We start from the raw sequence: 26,916 nt of genomic DNA on the forward strand, positions 1-26,916 counted from the left end.
GGTGGTGATGCGGAGTTTAGGGAGGGAATTCCAGTGTTTAGGGGCAAAGCAGCTGAAAGCATGGCCAATGGTGGAGAGAAGGAACTGTGGATGTGAAAGAGGCCCGAACTGAAGGAGCGTAGGAATCTCGGAGGATTGTAGGGCTAGATAAGATTACAAAACCTAGTGAGGGATGAGACAATGATTTTGGACAAGTGATAAACAAACAGTACAGGTTGGTAAAAGTACCTTTTTCATGTACAATCATATATTTGGAGCTACTAGCTGTTGTTTCTTTACTTACCGTATGCCACTGTCCATCATTGTGTTTAGCTTTGCTCTTAATTTTCAGTTGCTTTCCGTCAACAGCAAAGGAAAAGAAGAAACGGCCTCTTGAAACATAAAGCGTCATGTAAGATTTCCCCGATTTATCTGCTACATAAAAGATGGTTCCTTCTGGTGCAACTGTTCGCACATCGATGGAGAATTTGGACCTAAAAAAATGTAAATATCGCATTTGAAATATATCCGTATGCCTTTTGTTGTGTTGCTCAGTGAGAGTCAGGTGGTGCTCTGTTTTCTAACACAAGTACCAAGCCACACAAGACATGATATACTTTCTTTTAACCACTTATGGCACCCACAAAGTATACAACATGTGAAACGTGACAGCTGTTATGTAAACATTGATATCAATAGATTTATAATTAAAATACTAGTGCTAAAATAAGATCTCATTTTACCTCTCTTTAAATGATTCAGGAAAAGAGTCATACTCCAATCTGCTATCTGGTGAATCTCCAAATTGATAGGCACCATTGATTGCTTTTGGTTGCCATGGCAACTGACACCCTTTAACGTCTTGTCCTGCATTTTCCTTCATTGAATGATCAGGAACAACTTTATGATTCTTTCCATTCTGTGCCAAAAGAAACATTTCATCAACATACATTTGTTTATTGATTTTACTCAGGCTGCGGCATACAACAAGAACGTTTTCATACCTTATTCACTTTAACTGTCTCTTGACCATTCCATTTTCTGCCCTCTTTCAACATGAGCATTTCTGGGGCTCTCTGTTGGGGACAGGTGTCCAGGTACACTCCAGTATCCTCAGTAGAAATTGCCAAATTTTCAACTGTGGGCAATTGATTATTCCTAAAGGCAAAGAGTTGTGATTAGCCAGGTCCTTTCCAACCCCAAATCATCTGTTTAGAGCAGCAATGTTATCCATGTATTCAAGAAAATCACCATTAAAAGATGGAAAATTAATTAGAGTAATGAATTATTTGGGTAAACCAGTAAGATAGGCTAACGTAAAAAAGCTGAAATATATATACTTTCTAATACAAGAATACATTGTTCACCCCTGTATCTTCTTATTCATTCATGGGATGTGGGCATCGCTGGCTAGACCAGCATTTATTGCCCATCCTTAATTGCCCTGGAGAAGATGTTGGAGAGCTGCCTTCTTGAACCGCTGCAGTCCTGTGCTGTGGCGTAGGGATACCACAGTGCTGTTAGTTTGTGGAGGGGGAGTTCCAGGATTTTGAGAATGAAGGAACAGCGATATATTTCCAAGTCAGGATGATGAGTGGCTAGCAGGGAAATTTCCAGGTGTTGGTGTTCCCATGTGTCTGTTGCCCTTTTCCTTCTAGATGGTAGTGGTTGTGGATTTGGAAGGTGCTGTCTAAGGAGCCTTGGTGAGTTCCTGGAGTGCATCAAGGAGAGGTGGTGGCATAGACTAGTAATCCAGAGACCCAGGGTAATGCCCTGGGTACCTGGGTTCAAATCCCACCATGTGGAATTTGAATTCAATAAAAATCTAATAATAACCATGAAGCCATTGTCAATTTATGGAAGGAAATCTGCTGTCCTTACCTGGTCTTGCCTATATGTGACTCCAGGCGTACAAGTACACAGGTCCCTGAAGACAGCAGTTCAAGTAGACAAGGTTGTAAAGAAGGCATATGGAATGCTCTCCTTCATTGGTAGAGGTATAGAATATAAAAGTAAGGATATAATGTTGGAATTGTATAAAACACTGGTGAGGCCACAACTGGAATATTATGTGCAGTTCTGGTCACCACATTACAGGAAGATCATAATAGCTCTGGAGAGAGTGCAGAGGAGGTTTACAAGAATGTTGCCAGGGTTAGAAAAGTGTAGCTATGAGGAGAGATTGGATAGGTTGGGGTTATTTTCCTTAGAACAAAGAAGGCTGAGAGGTGACTTGATTGAGGTGTACAAAATTATGAGGGGAATAGATAGAGTGGACAGGATAAAATTGCTTCCCTTGGTGGAGAATTCTAGAACCAGGGGACATAGATTCAAGATAAGTGGCAGAAGGTGTAGGGGGGGACATGAGGAAGAACTTTTTTTTACACAGAGGGCAGTAGGTGTCTGGAATTCGCTGCCCAAGTTGGTGGTAGAGGCAGAAACTTTAAACTCTTTTAAAAAGTACCTGGATCTGCACCTAAAGTGCTGTAAGCTGCAGGGCTATGGGCCGGGTGCAGGAAGGTGGAATTAGAAAGGGCACCTGGGTATCCTCAGGCTGGCATGGACAAGATGGGCCGAATGGCCTCCTTCTGTGCTGTAACTTTTCTATGATTCTAAGCCGAACAAGCCTTTCGGTTGTATCATCAGGATCTTTCCATCGTTGTGTGTCAAACTCCACCACCAAGATTGTCTTATCTGAGCACAAGATTAAGGACTGAAATACTATATAGTCCCATTCTATGGTAAGAGTCATGGCATCAATCTTAGATCCTTTGGTAGCACTGTTGCCTTTGAGTGAAATGGCCTAGCACTCAGTTACAAAGTCGATAAGCATCAACTTAGGCACCTGAAGCAACAAATGCAAACTCAGCCCCGTCGACGTTGCAAAGTCCTCCTTACTAACATCTGGGACTTGTGCTAAAATTGGGAGAGCTGTCTCACATATTAGTCAAGCAACAGCCCGACATGGTCATATTCACGGAATCGTACCTTACAATGTCCCAGACACCACCATCACCATCCCTGAGTATGTCCTGTCCCACCGGCAGAACAGTCACAGCAGAGGTGGCAGCAAAGTGGTATCCAGTCAGGAGGGAGTTGCCCTGGGAGTCCTCAACATCGATTCTGGACTTCATGAAATCTTATGGCATCAGATCAAACATGGACAAGAAAAGCTCCTACTGATTGCCACATATCATCCACCCTCAGCTGATGAATCAGTGCTCTTCCATGTTGAACACCACTTGAAGGAAGCATTGAGGGTCTCAAGGGCACAGGAACTACTCTGGGTGGGGGACTTCAATGTCCACCACCAGGAGTGTATCAGTAGCACCACTACTGACCGAGCTGGCAGAGTCCTAAAGGACATAGCTGACAGACTGGATCTGCGGCAGGTGACTCCAACCAGCGGAGAGTTTTCCCCCTGATTCCTATTGACTCCAGTTTTGCTAGGGCATCTTGATGCCACACTCAGTCAAATGCTGCCTTGATGACAAGGGCAGTCACCCTCACCTCACTCCTGGAGTTCAGCTCTTTTAGCCATGTTTGAACCAAGGCTGTAATGAGGTCAGGAGCTGAGTGATCCTGGTGGAACCAAAACTGAGTGTCAGCGAGCAGGTTATTGCTAAGCAAGTGCTGTTGATAGCACTGTTGATTACATCTTCCATCAATTTACTGATGGGGATCAAGAGTAGGTTGATGGGATGGTAATTGGCCAGATTGGGTTTGTCCTGCTTTTTGTGTGCAGGACATACCTGGGCAATTTTCCACATTGCCAGGTAGATGCCTGTGTTGTAGCTGTATTGAAACAGCTTGGCTAGGGGCATGGCAAGTTCTGGAGCACAAGTCGTCAGTATTATTGCTGGAATATTGTCAGGGCCCATGGCCTTCGCAGTATCCAGTGCCTTTAGCCATTTCTTGATATCACATTGAGTGAATTGAATTGGCTGAAGACTGGCATCTGTGATGCTGGGGACTGCTGAAGGAGGGAACCAACAAGAGGAAAAAACGTACTTGACCTCACCCTCACCAATCTGCCTGTTGCAGATGGATCTGTCAATTGCAGCATCAGTAGGGGTGACCACCATAAAGTCCTTGTGGAGACAAAGTCCTGTCTTCACATTGAGGATACCCTCCATCATGTTTAGCACTACCACCTTGCTAAATAGGAGACATTTCGAACAGATCTAGCAACTCAATACTGGGCATCCATGAGGCACTGTGGGCCATCAGCAGCAGCAGAATTGTACTCGAACACAATCTGTAACCTTATGGCCCGGCATATCCCCCACTCTACCATTACCATAAAGCCAGGGGATCAACCCTGGTTCAATAAAGAGTGCAGGAGGCCATGCCAGGAGCAGCACCAGGCATACCTAAAAATATGAGGTGTCAACCTGGTGAGGCTACAACACAGGACTACTTGCATGCCAAACAGCATAAGCAGCAAGTGATAGACAGAGCTAAGTGAACCCACAACCAATAGATCAGATGTAAGCTTTGCAGTCCTGCCACATTTAATCGTGAATGGTGATGGACAATTAAACAACTCATCAGTGCAAAAGATAAGGCTGAAGCATTTGCAACAACCTTCAGCCAGAAGTACCAAGTGGATGATCCATCTCGGCCTCCTCTGGATGACCCCAGCATCACAGATGCTAGCCTTCAGCCAATTCTAATCACGCCACGTGATATCAAGAAACGGCTGAAGGCACTGGATACTGCAAAGGTTATGGGCCCTGACAATATTCCTGCAATAGTACTGAAGACTTGTGCTCCAGAACTTGCAGCACCCCTAGCCAAGCTGTTCCAGTACAGCTACAACACTGGCACCTACCCAGCTATGTGGAAAATTGCCCGGCTATGTCCTGTCCACAAAAAGCAGGACAAATGCAACCCGACTAATTATTACCCCATTAGTCTACTCTCGATCATCAGCAAGTGATGGAAGGGGTCATCGACAGTGCCATCAAGCGGCTCTTGCTTAGCAATAACCTGCTCGTTGACACTCAGTTTCTGTTACTCCAGGGCCACTCAGCTCATGACCTCATTACAGCCTTGGTTCAAACATGGACAAAAGAGCTGAACTCCCGAGGTGAGGTGAGAGTGACTGCCCTTGACATCAAGGCAGCATTTGACCAAGTGCGGTATAAAGGAGCCCTAGAAAAACTGGAGTCAATGGCATTCGGGGGAAAGCTCTCCGCTGGTTGGAGCCATCTTCATGCTTCATCAATGACCTTCCTTCCATCATAAGGTCAGAAGTGGGGATGTTCGCTGATGATTGCACAACGTTCAGCACCATTCGCGACTCCTCAGATACTGAAGCAGTCCATGTCCAAATGCAGCAAGACCTGGACAATATCCAGGCTTGGGCTGACAACTAGAAAAAACATTCGTGCCACACAAGTGCCAGGCAATGACCATCTCCACCGAGAGAGAATCTAACCATCGTCCCCTTGACATTCAATGGCATTACCATCGCTGAATCCTCCACTATCAACATTCTGGTGGTTACCATTGACCAAAGACTGAACTGGACTAGCCATATAAATACTGTGGCCACAAGAGCAGATCAAAGGCTAGGAATCCTGCCGTGATTAATCACCTCCTGACTCCCCAAAGCCTGTCCATCATCTACAAAACACAAATCAGGAGTGTGATGGAATACTCTCCACTTGCCTGGATGAGTGTAGCTCCAAGAACAATCATGAAGCTTGACACCATCCGGACAAAGCAACCTTCTTGATTGACACCCCATGTACAAACATTCACTCCCTCCACCATTGATGCACAGTGGCAGCAGTGTATACCAACTACAAGATGCACTGCAGGAACTCACCAAGGCTCCTTAGAAAGCACCTTCAAAACCCATGACCGCTACCATCTAGAAGGACAAAGGCAACTGATAAGATGGGAATACCACCACCTGGAAGCTCTACTCCAAGCCACTCACCATCCTGACTTGGAAATATATCTCTGTTCCTTCACTGTTGCTGGGTCAAAATCCTGAACTCCCTCCCTAACAGCACTGTGGTTCTACCTACACCACATGGGCTTCAGCGGTTCGAGAAGACAGCTCACCATTTCCTTCTCAATGGCAATTAGGGATGGGCAATAAATGCTGGCCTAGCCAACAATGCCCATGTCCAATTAACGAATAAAAAAAAGCACAGAAACAGGCCATTTTGGTCTATGTTGATTTTAATGGTCTACACAAACCACCTCCCATCTTAATTCATCTAACCCTCTCAGCATATCCTTTCTCCAACATGTATTTATCCAAGTTACCCTTAAAGGCTTTAATACTATTCCCCTCAACAATTCTCTGTAGTAAATTAACATTTCTCAATGTCAGTTGAAATGAGTTACATTTGTCCTTTGCTGATTGGTTGAATGAGAGAGAGTGAATAATTTACCTTCGTAGAAACACATTGCTGATGCAGCCATCAAAGTTCCTTGTGTCTTTGTCTCCACCCAAGTATACCGACATTTTTGGGGCAGGCTGGGCCAATCTTAATTCTGCTGTTTTGTTTTCTGAATCATCTATATTCAGATAGACCCTGGAAGTTTTTTCGAAAAAAAGACAAAGTGGTAAATACAGAGCAGCTGATTCTCAAGAAGTAAAGAGCACAAAAGTGATGATGAATATTTATTTATACGAAACATTACATAGAATGTACAGGGCAGGCCCTCAGCCAGACTGGTTTGAGTTTCCATCTCCCCTATATTTCCATCCCTCCCCTACATGTCACTATCAGCATATCCTTTATTCCTTTCTCCCTCTTGTAGCTTCCCCTTAAATGCACCTACGATATGCACCTCAACCATTCGACGTGGTAACAATTACTCAGCTAATCAAGAAAATAGTTATAAACCAATACAATTAGGAACGTACCTGGAAACCATCAATTTCTAAATAATAATTTAGATTTTTAAATCTATTTTAACAAATTTTAATTGCTCCACCCTTGGTGGTTGTGCCTTCAGTTTCCTAAGTCCTAAGCTCTGGAATTCTCTCCCTACATCTCTCCACCTCTCAAACAATACTTAAAACCTACTTCTTTGACCAAGTTTTCGTCATCTGACCTAATATCTACTTCTATCTTTCCCCACAGCCTTGACTTTTCCTCTTATAGTATTTATCCCATTCCCCATTACTACGGAGTCTGCTTTATCAGCCTTTCAGGCAGCCCATTCCAGATCACAACAGTTCATTTTGTAAAAACTTCCCTCTTGTCTTCCCTCTAGTTCCATTGCAGAAACAGTGGGCCTGATTTTAACTCTGTGCAAGTGGATGCGTTTTGAGTGAGTTAAAATCTTGCTCAGTTTCTCAATATTCACTCTACCAAAATCCTTCATGATTTTTTAGACCTCTATCAAATTTCCCCTTCACCTTCTCTGCTTTAAGGAGAGCAATTCCAGCTTCTTCAGCCTGTCCACATAACTGAAGTCCCTCATACCTGGTACCATTCTAGTAAATCTCCTCTTCACACTCTACAAGGCTTTGACATCCTTCCTTAAGTGTGGTGCCCAGAATTAGGCCCAATACCAACTCAAGCCTAACCAGTGATTTCTAATTGTCAGTTATTTTGTAATATATTTTATTCAATCATATTTATAAAATTTAATAAAATGTTTTGAAAACAACCTCATGGGGAGTAATTCCCATGCAGCAAGTATACCTCCTGTGTGCTTCACGCATGTAGATTTTGGTCTAAGAGTTTATCCTTATTTTGTTTGTTGCACATTCCTAATTGCCCCAGTACTGAGTGGCTTGCGAGAACATTTCAGAGGATAGTTAAGAGTCTGGATGTGATCTGGAGTCATATGTCAGCCAGACCAGGTAAGGATGACAGATTTCCTTTTCCTAAAGGACATTAGTGAACCAGATGGGTTTTTACGACAAGTGATGATAGTTTCACAGTCACCATTACTGAGCCTAGCTTTCAATTACAGATTTTATTAATTAAATTTAAATTCCACCTGCTGCCATGCCCCCAGAGCATAAGCCTGGGCCTCTGAATTACTACTCCAGTGACATTATGACTGCGCCACCATCTCCTCCTATCCTGTGCTCTACTAAAGGAAACAAACCTCTGAATTGATAAAATGTGAAGAAAGCAATTGTAAGAAACATACCTATTTCCTCTCCTCTGGACTGATACATAATGGTTGGCACCATCATTGAAAGAGCTTTGAGACGTTAAGACTGTGCCCAGAATATTAACCTTCACTATGCCGTTTTCCAGCAAAACTTCAAAGTTATCCTACAAAATGAAACAAAATCTTTTATTTTCAGAATCAGAGTTGATCAGTTTTGGTTATAATCTTGAAATTAAAAAGCCTGCCTCCAACCCACTGTGCTCCTGGCCAGCATAATATTAATGACAGATGAGGCTCCCATTAATAGTAGGCAGAAACCTATTTAAGACGCAGAGATCACAATGTGATGACACCATTGTGGGTTGCAAAGTAAGAGTAATGAGTTAAAACATCTGTGTATCATCTACTATGTGTGTTGATGGGTTTTTGTTCTCCTTTTCAGTAATTAGGTATAAACTGTGGTTCAGTGGATAACATTATTGTCTCTGACTAGGAGGGTGCTGTGTTTAAAGTCTTACTCCAGTGACTTGAACAGAAAGTCCAGGTTCATGTTCCAGTGCAGTACTGAGGTAGTGCTGCACTGCTAGAGGTGATGCCTTTCAGGTGCAATGTCTCCCCTCTCAGGTGGATATAAAATATCCCAAGGGGGTAATAAATTAATTCAGTCCATTGTGCCGATGCCAACTCTTGAAAGAGCTATCTAATTAGTTCCACTGCCCCTTCTCTTTCCCCATAGTCCTGTATTTTTTTTTCTTTTCCAAGTATTCATCCAAACCCTTTTGAAAGTTACTATTGAACTTGCTTCCACTTGGGTCAATATTTATCCCTCAATCAACCTCGTTAAAAAAAAATTACCTGGTCATTATCACATTGCTGTTTGTGGGAGCTTGCTGTGGGTCAATTGGCAGCTATGTTTCCGACATTACAACGGTGACTACAATTCAACTTAATTGGCTGTAAAGAGCTTTGACACATGCTGTGGTTCTGAAAGGCGCTATAGAAATGCCAGTCTTATCTTTTCATTACTTTTTAATTGTATGAGAAAGTTTAAAGTGGTGCTCAGTGCTGCATGCTCATTTCTGCTTTTCTTTTGATAATGACCAATTAATGTTATTGCAAAAAATATCTATTTTCCAGATTCATATGTCTAAGGAGTATAACATTTAATTTAGGGATTGAAGTTTTAAATGTAAGATGAATGGAAACGCCTGGTGAGAGGCTGATATGCAGACCTGAAGTAATTGCCATTTAAAGGTTGGCCTGTGTTTATTTAATAAGGTCAGAGTTGGAAGGGGGGAACCATCAAACACTGGATGGCCTCTTGAGTTTCTTGGTGGAAATGAGATGTCTACAGTTGTCTTCATAAGGGGTTAAAATTATTCACGTGAACCCTAGATCAAAGAAACGTTTGAAAACAAGAGGTGAACAAGGGAAGATCTTATGGTATCTTTTCAGATCACAGGACAGATTGAAAGTTGGAAATAATTGGTTTAAATTTCTACCTAGGACATACCAAATATGTCGCATTGGTATGGAGGTAGGTTATGCAGAGAGGTACCCTTTTGTTTCGGGTTTATGTGTGTGTGAGAAGCTCACAGAAACTATAAGTGAGCTTGGGAGCAGCTCTGAAACAGGCAGTTTATGTCTGGGGGGAGCTGGACAGCTTGGAAATAGGCAAAGAGAGAGAGCAAGAGCAAAGCTGCCAGAAGCTGTAACGGAGCTGTACACCAGGAACAGAGGGGTGTTTCTGAGCTGGAGTCGCTAAGCAAGAATGCAGTAAACCCCATGGGATGTCCACAATTGTGAAGTGCTTAAGGAGGGTTAGAGGATTGTTTGGCCAAATGCTAATGGAAGGACCCCAAGAAATCTCACACCTCGGAGAATAGCTGACCACTGAACACGGAAGTGAATCAAAGTGAATTCCTGAGAGCTGTGGCACACCTTGGTTTGGTGCCAAGAGAAGTGAAGGAACCCTCAAGATCCTGTAACGTATAGGGCAACTATTGGGTGGAAATAAATGTAGAATTGGGAGTGACCCTTTGAGATTTACGAGCCTAAAGAATAATTGTTCATGAAATATAGTGTCGTTAGCAGTACTTGTTTTGTTTCATTCTTGTACAGTAAAAGTTTTTGTTTAAAATGTGAAACCTTGTGGTATAATAATTTGTTAATAACTGAGAGTTTGATTTTCTTTTTCAAAGTTAATGGTCTCCCTTGAGACCATAATGTCTATATTATTCATGTGCATAAACTACTCAATTCTAAGCAAAAAATATTCTTGAAGAAAATTTGAGATGCTTTGCTGCAGGATAATAATAGGCCGTCTTGTTTAAAAAAAGAGTTGGGCAGAGCAAACCACTCACTATATTTCTTACCTTTTCATAAGAAAACATTAGACTGTTCAACTGGCTTGTTGAAAAACCAAATCCAATGTGGAAGTTTTCAGGGAAGGATAAGTCAGCTGCAGAAAGGCCCAATAATCCACTACCATTAAAATGGGCAGTACGGACCAGCTAACAAAAGGAAAAATAGAAAACATTGTATTAGGTAACTATTTATGTCCATACAACATAAAAGGCCACACACCGTTGTGCCTGATCCAGCTCTTAAAAGAACTATACAAATTAGTCCCACTCACCTCTTTCCCCATAGTCCTGTAATTTTTTCCTTTCCAAGTATTTATCCAATACCCTTTTGAAACATAGAAACTAGGAGCAAGAGTAGGCCATTCAGCCCTTTGAGCCTGCTCCGCCATTCAATATGATTATGGCTGATTCTCTGTCTCAACATCATATTCCCGCTTTCTCTCCATACCCCTTGATGCCCCTAATATCCAAAAATGTATCAATTTCTTTCTTGAATATACTCAGTGACCCGGCCTCCACAGCCTTCTGTGGTAGAGAATTTCACAGGTTGACCGCCCTCTGAGTGAAGAAATTTTTCCTCATCTCAGTCCTAAATGGCCTTCCCCGTATCCTGAGATTGTGGCCCTTGGTTCTAGACTCCCCAACCAGGGGAAATATCCTCCCTGCACTTAGTCTGTTATAATTTTATACATTTCAATCAGATCCCCTCTCATTCTTTTAAACTCTAGTGAGTATAGGCCTAGTCGAACCAGCCTCTCCCCATATGACAGTCCTGTCATCCCCGGTATCAGCCTAGTGAACCTTCGCTGCACTTCCTCTATGGCAACTTTATCCTTTCTTAGGTAGGGAGACCAAAACTGTACACAATACTCCAGATGTGGTCTCACCAAGGCCTTGTATAACTGCAGTAAGACATCCCTACTTCTGAACTCAAATCTATTGCAATGAAGGCCAACATACAATTTGCCTTCCTAACTGCTTGCTGTTCTGTTCTGTTGAAGGGTCATGTGGACTCAAAACGTCAACTCTTTTCTTCTCCACCGATGCTGCCAGACCTGCTGAGTTTTTCCAGGTAATTCTGTTTTTGCTTGCTGTACCTGTCTGTTTACTTTAATTGACTGCTGAACAAGGCCATCCAGATCCCTTCGTACGTCCATATTTCCCAATATATCACCATTTAAGTAATACTCTGTCTTTGTTTTTCACACCTAAGCGTATAACTTCACATTTATCCACGTTATACTCCATCTGTTATGTGTTTTCCCACACACACAACTTGTCTAAATCACTCTAAGCCTCCTTGCAGCCTCCTCACAACCCTGCCCAGTTTTGTGTCGTCAGCAACCTTGGAAACATTGCATTTGGTTTCCCCATCCAAATTATTTATATATATCGTGAATAGCTGGGGCCCAAGCACTGATCCCTGTGGTACACCACTAGTCACCGCCTGCCATCTGGAAAAAGACCTATTTATCCCCGCTCTCTGTTTCTGGTCTGTCAACAATTCTCAATCCATGCCAGTATATTATCCTCGATCCCATGTGCTTTAATTTTGCCCACTAGCCTATTTTGTGGGACCTTTTCAAAAGCCTTCTTGAAATACAAATACACCACATCCACTGGCTCTCCCTCATCTATTCTACTAGTTACATCCTCAAAAAACTTCAGTAGATTAGTTAAGCATGATTTCCCTTTCATAAACCCCTGCTGACTTTGTCTAATCCCGTTAATGCTTTCCAAGTGTTCTGTTATCATGTCTTTTGTAATAGACTCTAGCATTTTCCCCACTACTGATGTTAGACTAACTGGTCTGTAATTCTCTGTTTTTTTTTCTCCCTCCTTTTTTAAATTGTGGTGTTACATTTCCACCCTCCAATCTGTAGGAATTGCTCCAGAGTCTATAGAATTTTGGAAGATGACCACCAATGCATCCAATAATTCCAGGGCCACTTCCTTTAGTGTTCTGGGGTGTAGATTATCAGGCCCTGGGGATTTTTCAGCCTTTAACCCCATTAATTTCTCTAGCACCATTTTTTTTACTATTACTGATTTTCTTCAATTCCTCCCTCTCACTAGACCCTTGGTTCCCTAACATTTCTGGGGAATTATTCATGCCCTCTTTTGTGAAGACAGAACCAAAATGTGTGTTCAATTCTTCTGCCATTTCTTTGTTCCCCATTATAATTTCCCCTGTTTCTGACTGTTGTCTTTGCTAATCTTTTTTTCTTCACATTATTTATAGAAGTTTTTAGTCAATTTTTATGTTCCCTGCTACTTTAGTCTCATACTCCATTTTCCCCTTCTTGATCAATCTTTTTGTCCACTTTTGCTGAATTCTAAACTGCTCCCAATCCTCAGGCTTGCTGCTTTTTCTGGCAATTTTATATGTCTCCTCTATAGATCTAATACTATCCCTAATTTCTTTCGTAATCCATGGTTGAGCCACCTGTCCTGTTTTATTTGAAAGTTATTATTGAGTCTGCTTCCACCACACATTAAAGCATTCCAGATAGTGATGCTTTTGAATTACTTGACTAACTTAGCACAATTATTTATTACAAGAGCACAAGAGATAGGAGCAGGAATAGATGATATGGCTCCTCATGCCTGGTCTACCATTCAATAGATCATTGCTGATCTTGGGCTTTAACTCTACTTTCCTGTCCATTCCTCATATCCCTTGAATCCCTGAGAGATGAAAAATCTGTCTATCCCAGCCTTAAATGGAGCATCCACACCCCTTTGACATAGATATTTCCAAAGGTTCACAACTCTTTGAAGAAGAAATGTCTCCTCAGTACTAAATGATTGTCCTCTTTACTTGAAAGTGTGTCCCTGTGTTCCAGATTCCTCAGCTTGCAGAAACAACATCTCGTGACTACCCTGTCAAGCCCCTTCAGAATCTTGTATATTTCAATTAGATCAGCTCTCATTCTTCTGAACTCTAAGAATATAGGCCCTATTTACTCAGCCTTTCATCATAGGGTAACCCTCTCAACCAAGGGACCAAACTATTAAATCTTAACCAGGTCTTAACTAAGTGATAGAAAGGTGAGAGGCCTACGTATTACAATCCACGTGCTTCCTCTAATTTTTCAAGATTTCAGGAACGTTTTAGTCTCATGTGACTACCAAGCTATTACCCAAATTAATTTAGCAGAGTATAACAATTTTAATGTACCAATGAATTGTTAAGACTATCTCTGAAATTACATGAATAAAATGTGCAGTGATTAATGAATCAATAAATAAATAGGAAACTTAAGAAATTAATACTAATATATTTTTATAAGAACACAAGAATTTGGAGCAAGGGTAGGCCATTCGGCCCTTCGAGCCTGCTCCGCCATTCAATAAGATCATGGCTGATCTGGTTTTGGTCTCAACCCCACTTTCCTGTCTGCCTCTCATAACCCTTGACTCCCTTGTCTATCAAAAATCTGCCTAACTCAGCCTTGAACATATTCAATGATCCAGCCTCCACTGCTCTCTGGGGAAGTGAAATCCACAAACTAACGACCCTCTGAAAAAAATTCTGTTCATCTCCATCTTAAAAGGGAGACCTCTTATTCTTAAACCGTGTCCCATAGTTCTAGTCTCCCCTAAAGAGGAACATCTCCTGTATCCACCCTACCAAGTCTCCTCAGGATCTTATATGTTTCCATAAATTCACCTCTCATTCTTTTAAACTCCACTGGGTGTAGGCCCAACCTGTACAACCTTTCTTCAGGAGATAAATGAATAAACTCAAATCTTTTCCTGTTAATAAGCTTAAGCAGAGTTTGTGGCTTCACGGCTTCATATAGCAATATTTATTCCTCAATCAACATCTCTAAAACAGACTATGCGGTCACACTCGAATTTCTGCCTGTTGGAGGCTGCTGTGCATAACATGGCTGCCATATTTTCCCATATTACAACAACGACTACACTTCAAAACACTTAATTGGCTGAGATGTCATGATATTGCAAAAGGTTTTATATAAGATAAAGTCTTTCTTTAGTTTAAAAAGTCACGGGGTGGGATTTTCCGGTCCAGCCAGCAGTGGGCAGAGCCAGGAACAGAAAATCCCAGCCATTGTCTTCCACATGATTGGCTAACAAATCATCTAAAACCCTGAGGTATTTTGTTATTTTCTTTAAGATATTCATTATTATTGATCATCAACAGGAAATTACTAAAACTCACCAATAGTGCATGTGAGCAGCCTTTACTAACACCAACAACGCGTTCGACGGATAGATCTATGTTCCTATCATTAGCTTTCGGATTTTTCACACAGGCTCGTATGGATGTTTTTACACGCATGTTTAATCTGAAATTAAAAAATCAAATAGAATTACACAGAATTTACAGGATAGCAAAAGACCACTCGACCCAACGGGTCCATGCTGTGTTTACAGTCTACACGAGTCTCCTCCTACCCTACTTAATGTCACCCATCATCTAACTCATATAAACACGTTAGCAAATGCTGATGATTTTCAAATGTAGCAGCCTTTTGTAATTTTGGAAAATGAGATAGTGCAGCTTTTAAATATCTAAATGAAACATGATAAATTATTGCTTCTTGGCTAATCAGTTTGACTGAAGGAAGTAAGGAGAGGCCTCATTACACCCTAGCCAACATGGTAATTGCACCTAATAAGTCTTTTCTTCTCTTTCCAACCCTATGGGCCGAATTTTTCCGTCGGCGAGCAGGGGGCGGGGCCTGCTTGCCGACGCAAAAATGATGCACGATGATGTCGGGGGAACCCGCCCCATTTAAATCTTCAGGAAGGCGGAGGCACAGCCAAATCAGCAGTGTGCCCGCCAACCTGTCAATGGCCAATTGAGGCTATTGACAGGATAATTAAAACAATTAAAGGGCCTGCCCATCCAACCTTAAGGTTGGTGGGCAGGCCAGGAGCCCCGGCGGGCTTCTGAAAAAACATGAAACCTTATCCACCAGCGGGATGAGATTCCACGTAGGGTTTAAAAAAACTTTAATAAAGTTTTAGTGAAATTTATTAACATGTCCCATCTCGTGTGACATTGTCACATGAGGAGGACATGTTAAGGGTGTTTTTATTTTTCTATTTTTAAAGTTTACACAGATGTCAATGATCTCCCTGAGGCTGCACTTAGCCTCAGGGAGCTGTGCGCTCTTTCGTGCGCATGCGTGAAAGAGTGCACTCTCACATTTGGGAATCCCCCCCCCTGCCTGCACAGGGAGCGCATAGCACTTCCAGGCGGACGTCACGCTGGGCGGGCCTTAATTGGTCCGCTCACTTAAAATGGCGGCGGGGCCCGCTTCTCCGGCGGGGATCGGCTCCCCACCCGCCGGAGATTGGGTCGGGCCCGCCCGCCCGACAGGCAGAAAGTTCTGCCCTATTTCTTTTCCTTCCATTCCTGAAGGTGATAACACACTATGGCATGATTATACTGCCAGTGCCAATCACTGCCCGTGGTCATTCTGAGAATATGAATCTTGACAGTGAACGTCAATAAGTTATGTAATTCTAGAAGAGTGCAGCTCACCAGGTCTTGCCCTTTACTTCAGATCGAGCCAAGAGCAGTTCCTAGATTGGGTGACTGGACATGTCTTGCTGCCAGCCCAACTGAAGGCACCTAATGCTGCACAGGTTCAGGAGTGACCCTGGAGTCTGGCCACTCTGTGTGGGCCAGTATTAGAGTGAGCTACACAATTATGCACACTGAAGAATTAAAGAAGCTTTAATAGCATTTTAATTTACTTTTTCAATTCAATGTTCAATTTCCAGTCCTGGTGACTTATCAACTTTATTTACAGCCAGCCACATTTATCTAATGCTTCCTCTTTATTAAGTTTTAACCCATTTAGACACTCAACTACCTCCTCTTTCATTGTGACCTGGGAACATCTTCTTCCTTGGTGAAGACAGATGCAAAGTATTCATTTAGTACCTCAGCCATGCCCCCTGCCTCCAAGTGTAAATCCCCTTTTAGGTCCCTAATCAGCTCCACTCCTCTTATCACCATTAACTATTAATATGCCTATAGAAATCTCTTGGATTCCCTTTTATGTTAGTCACCAGTCTCTTTTCATATTCTCTCTTTGCTTCTCTTATTTCTTGTTCCAGTTACCCTCTGAACCTTCTGCATTGAGCCTGGTTCTCAACTGTGTTATCCACCTTATAAATCTGTCATATGCACCATTTTTCTGCTTCAGCTTCATATCTATCTCTTTTGTCATCCAGGGAGCTCTGGATTTCTATGCCCTACCTTTCAACCTAGTGGGAATGCACCTTGATATATCCAAAACCATCTCCTTTTTAAAGGTAACCAATTATTCCATTACCGTTTTGCGTGCCAATCTTTGATTCCAATTTATCTGGGCCAGGTCTATTCCTACACCGTTGCAATTGAGCCTCCCCAGTGAATGAATTTTACTCTGGATTGCTCCTCGTCTTTTTCAACAGTCAACCTAAGCCTTATCATACAATTATCACTGTCTCCTAAATGTTCCCCTATTGACACTTGATTCACTTGACCCACCTCATCCCCCTGAACCAAATCTGCCAAATCTTCCTCGTTGGACTGGAAACATACTAATCTAGAAAATTCTCCTGAACATGCTCCAGGAACTCTTGCCCATCTCTTCTTTTTACATGATTACTATCCCAGAATCACAGAATTAAGTTGTAGAAGGAGGCCATTCAGCCCATTGTGTCTGCACTGGCTCTCTGAGCATTTTAACCCAGTGCCAATCTCCTGCCTTTTCCCTGTAACCCTGCACATTGTTTCTATCTAAATAATCATCCAATTCCCTCGAGTGCCTCAATTGAACCTGCCTCCACCACACTTCCTGGCAGTGCATTCCAAACTTTTTTCTCACCTCACATTTGCTTCTTTAGGAAAACACTTTAAAACTGTGCCCTCTGGTTCTCAATCTGTTTACGAGCGGGAAGAGTTTCTCCCTATCTAGTCTGTCCAGACCCCTCATGATTTTGAAAACTTCTATCAAGTATCCTCTCAGCCTTCTCCTCTCCGAGGAAAACAGTCCCAACTTCTCCAATCTTTCCTCATAAGTGTCTCATCCCATAAACAATTCCAGTCTACATTCAGATAAATAAAGTCCCCCATTATAATTACTCTATAATTCATGTACCTGTTTGATCAAGAATCCAGTCACCTGTCCTAATATCTCCTTATGTAGCTTGGTATTAAATCCTGTTGGATAACACTCCTATGTAGCATCTTAATGGAGCATTTTACTATCTTAAATGTGCTATAAAATGCAAGTTGTTGATGTTGTTGTCTTGCACTGCTCAGCAAGGGGAGATCGGCAGAGCTGCCGGGTGAAATGGCATGAACAGTTAGGAAGAGTTGCAGGAGAATTTGTTCATTTTAATTAATTTATTCTTAAGATGTGGGTGTCAGGGGCAAGGCCAGCATTTATTGCTCATCCCTAATTGCCCTTGAACTGAGTGGCTTGCTAGGCCATTTCAGAAGGCAGCTAAGAGTCAACCACACTGGAGTCACACATAGGCCAGACCAGGTAAGGACAGCGATTTCTTTCCTTAAAGGACATTAGCGAACCAGATGGGTTTTTACAACAATCAATGATAGTTTCATGGTCACCATTGCTGAGACTACCTTTATTTTCCAGATTTATTCATTGAATTAATTCCACTAGCTGCTGGATTACTAGTCCAGTGACAATGCCACTCTGCCACTGACTTCCCCTATGTCAGTCTTCATTTCAGTTCCCTTGGCATAATGTGTCTCCACCGACCTCCTGCTGAAGTTGTAGCTACAGAGATAGGGAGACCTCCATGGAAATTCAGAGGCCTGATTTTTATTTTCATATTTCATATTTATCTCACAATAAGTTGAAACTACTCTTGCTCTAAAAAAAAACTTGTACAGAGAAACATTTGTTAAAAAGGCAATTATATCTTGCATCCAGCTTCCTTTCAAAAAAGAAAAGCACATCAACATACCCTTCCTGAAGATGTGATGGTATTCCTCCAAGGTAGTAATCAGGGAAATTCAACTCATTGAAAGCATCTTGTGCACTCAGATAAATGTCAGCGTTGACAGTTACAACAGCACGCTTGGATCTGAACATTAGGAGCTTGATCTTAAATTAAGTGGAAGTTGAAAAAAATTGTAAGTTTGAATACGATTTCAAATATGATAAAACTAATTAATTGATAGATAAGGTTTGAGAGCTAGAAATTGTTAGCTTCTCTTCAGCTAAAGGTATATCTGAAAACTTTGGCTGGAATTTGCCAGCCCCTCACGTTGGTGGTCCCGGCGATGCGAATGGAGATTTCAATGGTTTACTGGCCCTGGCATGCGGGAACCCGCCACAGTGGTGCTGGAAAACTCCAGCCTTTGAGTCTTCAGCAATAGCTTTTTTTCTCTGAAAATATTTTTAGACTGAGGTACTTCAAAACCACTTTTGGAATATTGTCAGGAAGCAGAGTTTCATGAAAATACCATTCAGCACCTCACAAAGTGTGAACCTGGTACTGAAGCAAGCTGTTCATCTGCAGGGAACATAATGCATTAAATACCACTAATACTTAAAAGCAGAGAAGTTACGTTAAAATTATATAGAAACTTGGTGAGAACACAAAGAATACTGCGCAAGGGTCTGGTCTTCATAATTACAAAAAGGTCATAGAAGCACTAATGAAAGGACAAACAGTTAAGAGGTTAATGCCAGAGCTGAGAGGTATAACTATCATAAAAGATTAAGCAGGATGAGGTTTATTTCTCCAGTAAAGAGAAGTGATTTAACAGAGATCTTTCAAATTATGAAGGAGCTTGATAGGGTAGATGTGGAGAAGACGGGTAGATCTGGAGAAGATGGTTATGAGTGAGACCAGAACTAGGGGCCACAAACATAAAGTAGTCACTTAAGAATTCAGGAGGAATGTCTTTAGTGGAAAGTGGTCGGAATGTGGAACTTGTCACCAGTGGAGTAGTTGAGGTGAAAAGCATAGATGCATTTAATGGAAGTTAGATAAGCACATGAAGGAGAAAGGAATAGGAAGATATGCTGATATTGTCAGCTTTGGTTCAGCTGGTAGCATTCTCTCCCCTCCAAGTCAAAAGATTCCAGGTTCAAGTTCCACTCCAGGAATTGAGTCACAAATCATCTGCCACTCCACTCCAGTACTGAGGGAGGGCTGTACTGTCAGATGTATAGTGTTTTGAATGCAACGTTAAACCAACGTCTGCCCTTTCAGCTGTAAGATTCCATGTCTGCTCTTTAAAAGAAGAGCGAATTGGGGTGGGTGGGGGGTGATGGTCTCCTGGACATAATATTGAACCTGTACAATATGCTGGCTCAGCCCCAGCTGGAGTCTTGCAGTTCTGGGCGCTGCACTTTAGGAAGACTGTGAAGGCATTGGAGACAGTCCAACTTCATTGATTTCAAGAAGCTTTCGACAGCATCTATCTGGTCGTTCTGGGGCATTGCAAGACAGAATGGTATCCCGGAGCAGTATATTAACATCTTCAAAGCCTTATACCGCCACTCCAGCTGCTGCATCAAGACCAGCACGGGCACCTTGGACTCTTTCAATATCATTACAGGAGTACGGCAAGGCTGCACACTCTCCTTTTCCTATCGGTACTGAGTTCATCATGGGGAAGGTGGGTGTGGACTTTGGCATGCTGTGGCAACACCACTGGTTGGCGGACCTGGATTTCGCAGAGATCATCGCCTTGCTGGCCAAGGTATCGTATGTGAGCTCCAAGACATGACCACCAGTCTTTAGAGTAACAGCACCAAGGTTGGTCTATGCATCAGCTGTGAAAAGACCAGGGCAATGATGACTGGAGGGCAACAAGGCCCTTCCATCAGCATCGGGCAACAGAACATAGGGGACATTGATCAGTCCCCCTACCCAGGGAGCAAAGTCTCCAGGGAGGGTAATGTAGAGATCAACATACAAAAATTGGCAAAGAGGCATCAGTCTTCCAATGGCTCCACACAGTCTGGGCATCCATCCCCATCAACACGGCCATGAAGCTGCAACTCTGCTGTCCTTAGTAGTACCAACTGCAATCTATGCCAATGAGACATGGAAGAGAACAACAAAGATGTCAAGTATGGCCACCAGTGCTGCCTGTAAGATCCTCGGCATCACATGGACAGACAGCATCACCAATGAAGAAGTGCTACAGAAGACTGGTCAGAGGAATCTGCAAGACATCATGACAGGGAGACAACTGAGGCTGGCAGGACATGTATTTTGCCTCCTGGCCCTGCCAGAGTGGTAGTAGAATGGATACCGCCAGGGGGGGAAATGGTAGTGTCGTGGTACTGTCACTGGACTAGTAATCTAGAGACTCAAGCTAATCCTCTGAGGACACAGGTTCAAGTCTCACCAATGGCAGCTGGTGGAATTTAAACCCAATAATTAAAAAAATCTGGAATTGATGACCATGAAGCTTTCATCAACTTGTAAAAACCCATCTGTTCGACTAATGAAAAGAAAACAGGTGGAAGAAGTTGTTGGGACTAGCCGAAGAAGACCTAGTGAAGTACATTTAAAGAGGAGCCTCAAGAGTGGGAACGCCACCTGGGCTGGAAAAAAAGAGATTGCGAAGGGCCGGTGGCGGGGTCTTGTTGTCCTTAGTTCTTCTGCGGGACTAAGTCTAAGTAAGTGTGAGGCTATCTGGTAGAAGGCTTTTCTCTCTCAGGAAAAACACTCGAGCAGTCCCTGGCAGTCAGGGGCTGAAATAAAATGAAGAAAATAGCAATGGAGAATGGTGCTATCAAGGATCTCATATCATAGTCTCCTGATACAGGCTTCCATGCTGAGATTCCTGAGTTGATAGGATGGTGTCTTGTACCCTCTTAAGGCAAGTGTCTGGCAGGAGTTAACGATGGTACCCAGCATGAGACAAGCTGAAGGCCAACCTCGAGCCAATTGGACAGGTGGGAGGTGACACCTGGGGCAGAATTTTATGGCTCCGCTGTGGCGGGGCGGGGCCGGAAAACGCGACAAGCCGTTCAAAAGCCCTAGGACTTCGGTGGGACCGGAAGATCCCACCAATGGGAGGGGCCGTAAAATTTCACCCTTGACCCCTGGTCATTGGCCAGAAGAACTTGGACGGTTGATTGACGCAGGTTAAACAACCAATCCCTGGAAATAAAGCATATTAACGGGTGCTCAGAAGGAAAGGGGGCAGCCCTCATCGGGCAGCTGTCTTCTTCAAATGGGGGAAGACTGGGGAAGACCGAGGAAGACTAGGTGAAGAGTTTCATAACACTTTGGCTAGAGAGCCACAGAAGCTGCTGCCTGAAGCTTCAAATATCAATGCTTATTATGCACCATCCATCCTTTCGTCCTCCAGGAGTCGTAAGCCATTCTCATCTGTCACGGGTGGTATGCTTTTCCTATCTATTTAACTTGTGCATCATTTTTAAACTGTTGCTTGTTAATAAACCACTTGAAAATCACTTGTGAGCTCATCCCCCCTTTTAGGGTAATGTGAGTCCTGAACCTGAACCTTACAGTACAATTCAAAATTACTTCATTGGCTGTAAAGCATTTTGAGATGCCCAGTGGTGGCAAAAGGCCTATAAAAGCAAATCTTTCTTTCTGGTAGGATGAGATGATGAGAATGGAGACCGAATGGCCTGATTCCATGCTGTAAATATTTTGCAATATTTTGTAAGTTATTGTTTTCTTACGATGTAATGGTAGCCAACCACTCCTCTATTTATCACCATTTGCCGCTAGTGTGCATTTCTAGTCTTTACGTGGATATAGAAGCACTGAAGAAAGTAGGACAAAAATTTAGAAGGATGGTACCAGAACTGATATAACCATCATGAAAGATTGAATGGGCTGAGGTGCTTTTCTCTGGAAAAGAGAAAATAAAGAGGGGACCTGGGAGAGGTCTTTAATATCATGAAGGGGTTTGATCGGGAGACATAGTGAAGATGGTTCCAGTACTGAGGGAAAACTAGATACATGAGGGAGAAAGCAACAGAAGGATATATTGAGGGAGCAAGATGAAGAGGGGTGGGGGGAGGTTGGTTTGAAACATAAAAACAACATTGACCAGTCAGGCTCAATGTGCTGTACATAACATGTATAGACAAAGACAAGAAAGAGTCCACGGGCAGGATTTTCCCTGTGGGCTTCTGAAGCCCACCATCAGGCTGAAATGTGGGTCAGTAACCCACACTGTGTGGAGAACAGTCACTCATTGTGATTTTCCCTGGAGCTGCCAATTAATGGCCAGAAGGCAAGTTTCCATCCAATTAAGAACGGCAGGTGAGCTCTTGAAGCTGGTGGGCCAATCAGAAGACTTCCAGATTGAAAGGAACAGCAGATTATAAGAGTGGTAAGTAAGAGAAAAGGCATTTCAAAATGGAGGCACTCTGTCTCCAACTTTTTAACCTTCTGCATCCAGGCCACTGGAGGTGGAAGATGGAGGGCCCTCTACAGGGCAGCCTGCAGCTGCTGCTGGGCCCAGGCAGGCAGGTAGGACCTGCCTGGAATGCTACCACCCATCCCCCCTGCCTCCCACCCTCCACGCCACCTCCCCACAGTCTGGCATCTTATAATTGGCCTTAAGTGGCTATTAACTACCTGGAGCGACTATCCGCTGTGTGTAGGCAGGTACCCCACTGACCTGTCATCCAACGTCCAAAAATTGAACCAGGTTCCAGATGGATCTGAAAATCCAGCACATTAGCTGGCCTCACTGTTTTTAGCACTCACTTGTCCTCCCGCCTTCACTCCTGGCCCCAAAGGAGCCTAGAAATCAGGCCCCTCAAAGTATATTAGTAGATATAGTAGTAAATTTAAGGTAGTTATGGAAAAGGACAAAGATGGACTGGAAATAAAAGGTCCTGAATTGGGGGAAGGCCAATTTCAGTATGATAAGACAGGATCTGGCCAAAATGGACTGGGAGTAACTACTTGTAGGAAAGTCTACATCATACCAGTGGGAGTCATTCAAAAAGGAAATAGTGAAAGTTCAGGGCCAACATGTTCCCTTAAAGATGAAGGGTAGGATCAACCAACCCAGGTAACCCTGGATGTCAAGAGATATAGAGGATTGGGTAAGGAAAAAAGGAGGCTTATGGCAGACACAGAGGGCTGAAAACAGTGGAAATCCTAGAGGACTGTAGAAAGTGTAGAGGGGTACTTAAAAAAGAAATTATGAGAGCGAAGAGCATGAAAAAACACTGGTGGGCAAGATAAAGGAAAATCCCAAGGCAGTTTATAAATATATTAAGGACAAGAGGATAACCAGGTAAAGAGTAGGGCCCATTAGGGACCAAAGTGGCTATCTGTGCGTGGAGCCAGGGGAAATAGGTAAGGTTTTGATGATTACTTTTCATCTGTGTTCACTATGGAGAAGGACGATGTAGGTGTAGAAATCAGGGAAGGGGACTGTGATATACTTGAACAAATTAATATTGAAAGGGAGGAGGTATTAGTGGTTTTAGTGGGCTTAAAAGTAGATAAATCCCCAGGCCCAGATGAGATGTATCCCAGGCTATGTGAGGCAAGGGAGGAGATTGCAGGGGCTTTGACACTAATTTTCAAATTCTCTCTGGCCACCGGAGAGGTGCCAGAGGACTGGAGGACAGCACATGTGGTACCATTATTCAAGAAGGGTGGTAGGGATAAACCAGGTAATCACAGGACAGTGAGTCTAACATCAGTGCTAGGGAAACTATTGGAAAAAATTCTGAGGACAGGATTAATCCACACTTGGAGAGGCAGGGATTAATCAGGGATAGTCAGCATGGTTTTGTCAGGGGGAGATCATGTCTAACAAATTTGACTGAATTTTTCAAGGACGTGACTAATGGGTAGATGACAGTAGTGCAGTGTATGTAGTCTACATGGACTTCAGCTAGGCTTTTGACAAGGTCCCACATGGGAGAATGGTCAAGGAAGTAAGAGCCCATGGGGTCCAGGACAAATTGGATCCAAAATTTTCTTAGTGGCAGGAGGCAGAGGGCAACAGTCGAAGGTTGTTTTTGCAATTGGAAGCCTGTGATAAATGGATTATCTCAGGGATTGATGTTGGGACCCTTGCAGTTTGTAGTGTACATTAATGATTTAAACATGAATATAGGAGATATGATCAGTAAGTTCGCAGATGACATGAAAATTGGTGGTTTCATAAATAGTGAAGAGGAAACTCTTAGATTACAGGACATTATAGATGGGCTGGTAAGATGGGCAGAGCAGTGGCAAATGGAATTTAACCCTGAGAAGTGTGAGGTGATGCATTTTGGGAGGACTAACACAGCAAGGGAATACACAATGAATGGTAGGACCCTAGGAAGTACAGATGATCAGAGGGACCTTGGTGTACTTGTCCATAGATCCTTGAAGGCAGCAGCACAGGTAGATAAGATGGTTAAGAAGGCATATGGGATACTTGCCTTTATTAGCCGAGGCATAGAATATAAGAGCAGGGAGGTTACGTTGGAGCTGTATAAAACGCTAGTTAGGCCACAGCTGGAGTACTGTGTGCAGTTCTGGTCGCCACACTATAGGAAGGATGTGGTTGCACTGGAGAGGGTGCAGAGGAGATTCATCAGGATGTTGCCTGGGCTGGAGCGTTTCAGCTATGAAGAGAGATTGGATAGGCTAGGGTTGTTTTCCTTAGAGCAGGGAAGGCTGAGGGGGACTTGATAGAGGTATACAAAATTATGAGGGGCATAGATAGGGTACATAGGAAGAAACTTTTCCCCTTAGCGTTGGTGTCAATAACCAGGGGGCATAGATTTAAGGTAAGGGGCAGGAGGTTTAGAGGGAATTTGAGGAAAACTTTTTTTACCCAGAGGGTAGTTGGAATCTGGAACACACTGCCTGAGGGGGTGGTAGAGGCAGGAACCCTCACAACATTTAAGAAGTATTTAAATGAGCACATGAAATGGGCACATTCAGGGCTACGGGCCAAGTGCTGGAAAGTGGGATTAGGATAGATAGGCGCTTGATGGCCAGCATGGACACAATGGGCGGGATTGGCGGGGGCAGTCAGGAAGCCGACCGCTGCCCATGATTGACAGCGCACCGCGATTTCATGCTGACGGGCCAATTAATGCCCGTCCAGCATGATACGCGAGCGGCGGAGCTCAGCGCTGCCTGTGCAGGCGGTGGGGGTGGGGGGGCGGAAGGAGGGCGAGCAGGCCTACCACAAACTTCGCACATGCGCGTGAAAGAGCACTGAATAATGTCCCCGAGGCACAGAGCTGCCTCAGGGAGATGAAGAATATATTGAAAAAATTATGAAACAACAGAAAAAAATTAAGCACAATTGATAACTTAATGGCCTTAATAGGCCTTTTAATCATCGGTGGGTGTGCTGCCGGCTCCAGTGCCTGGCCGCCGACCAAACTGTCACGCGACTGTCATTTCACGCTCGGTCAGGTCGGGGGTGCGCCCACCCGCCGAGCTAAAAATTCAGACCTATGACTCGATATTTTACAGGGAATATCATAGATAAATATTTTTATATTTTATGTATTTCTAGCCAGCAATTATTCATTTTTATTTATTTAGATTGAAAGTAACTCAGCAAATAAGATACTGCATTCACAAACTAGAGAGTTTTTATTCAATCTGTCATAAGGTATCAAACATTTGTTCTTAATGTAAACAATAATAAAAAAAAATAATTACCACATTCTCCTTGCTGGTGTCTAGTGCCATTTTTGAAACCACACTCTTGGGTGCATCGGATTTGAGATAATATCTGAGTACCAATTTTCCATCCTCAATGGTTAAAGCACAGCTAGAATTCTAAATCAAACAATAAACCTGGTTATAAACCACAACTTTTAAGTTTGACCCTGAACAATTAAGGAGATATTAGGACAGGTGACCAAAACCTTGCTCAAAGAGGTAGGTTTTAAGGAGAGTCATAAAGGAGGAGAGTGAGGTGGAGAGATTTAGTGAGGGAATTCCAGAGCTTAGGGCCCTGGCAGCTAAGGCATGGCTGCCAATAGTGAATGTGTAAAGGCTAACATTGGAGGAGCAGAGAGATCTCGGAGCACTGAAGGAGGTTACAGGAATAGTGAGTGGCGAGGCCATGATGGGTTTTGAAAGGATGAGAATTTAAAAATCAAGGCTTTGGAGCCAATGGAGCTGGAAGATGAGCTGCAAATTTTGGATGGGTTCAAGCTCTTTTAATTATTTTACAGGATGAGGGCAAGGTTGGCAAGGTCAGCATTTACTGCTCATCCCTGATAGCCCTTGAGAAGGTGGCATGATCTGCCTTCTTCAATACAACTGAACTGTTTGCTAGGCCATTTCAGAGGGCAGTTAAGAATCAACCACATTCCTGTGGGTCTGGCGATGCATATAGGCCAGACTAGGTAAGGACAGCAGTTTTCATTCCCTGAAGGATATTAGTGAACCAGATGGGATTTTACAGCAGTTCAGTAGTTTCATTTTCAATTTTCTAGCCGACCTCCAGGACCCCTGCCTGCCTGGGTTCAGCTGC

General features: G+C 43.1%; 1 protein-coding gene across 4 annotated transcripts in view; it reads right to left on the bottom strand.

Annotated features, from left to right (window-relative positions):
* lama3 (laminin, alpha 3) overlaps positions 1-26,916 on the bottom strand; it is a 500,534-nt gene that overhangs the window by 17,649 nt on the left and 455,969 nt on the right. For all 4 annotated transcript variants that reach the window (XM_078541180.1, XM_078541178.1, XM_078541182.1 and 1 more), the window contains exons 63-71: positions 26,094-26,213; positions 18,411-18,550; positions 14,635-14,761; positions 10,455-10,592; positions 8,116-8,243; positions 6,393-6,536; positions 984-1,137; positions 723-898; positions 284-473 (exon numbers count right to left, since the gene is read on the bottom strand). In XM_078541180.1, the coding sequence (XP_078397306.1) occupies positions 284-473; positions 723-898; positions 984-1,137; positions 6,393-6,536; positions 8,116-8,243; positions 10,455-10,592; positions 14,635-14,761; positions 18,411-18,550; positions 26,094-26,213 (1,317 nt within the window). The remainder of the gene's footprint in view (positions 1-283; positions 474-722; positions 899-983; positions 1,138-6,392; positions 6,537-8,115; positions 8,244-10,454; positions 10,593-14,634; positions 14,762-18,410; positions 18,551-26,093; positions 26,214-26,916) is intronic.

This window comes from Cetorhinus maximus, chromosome 4, assembly GCF_964194155.1.
Source record: "Cetorhinus maximus chromosome 4, sCetMax3.hap1.1, whole genome shotgun sequence".
Taxonomy (NCBI): domain Eukaryota; kingdom Metazoa; phylum Chordata; class Chondrichthyes; order Lamniformes; family Cetorhinidae; genus Cetorhinus; species Cetorhinus maximus.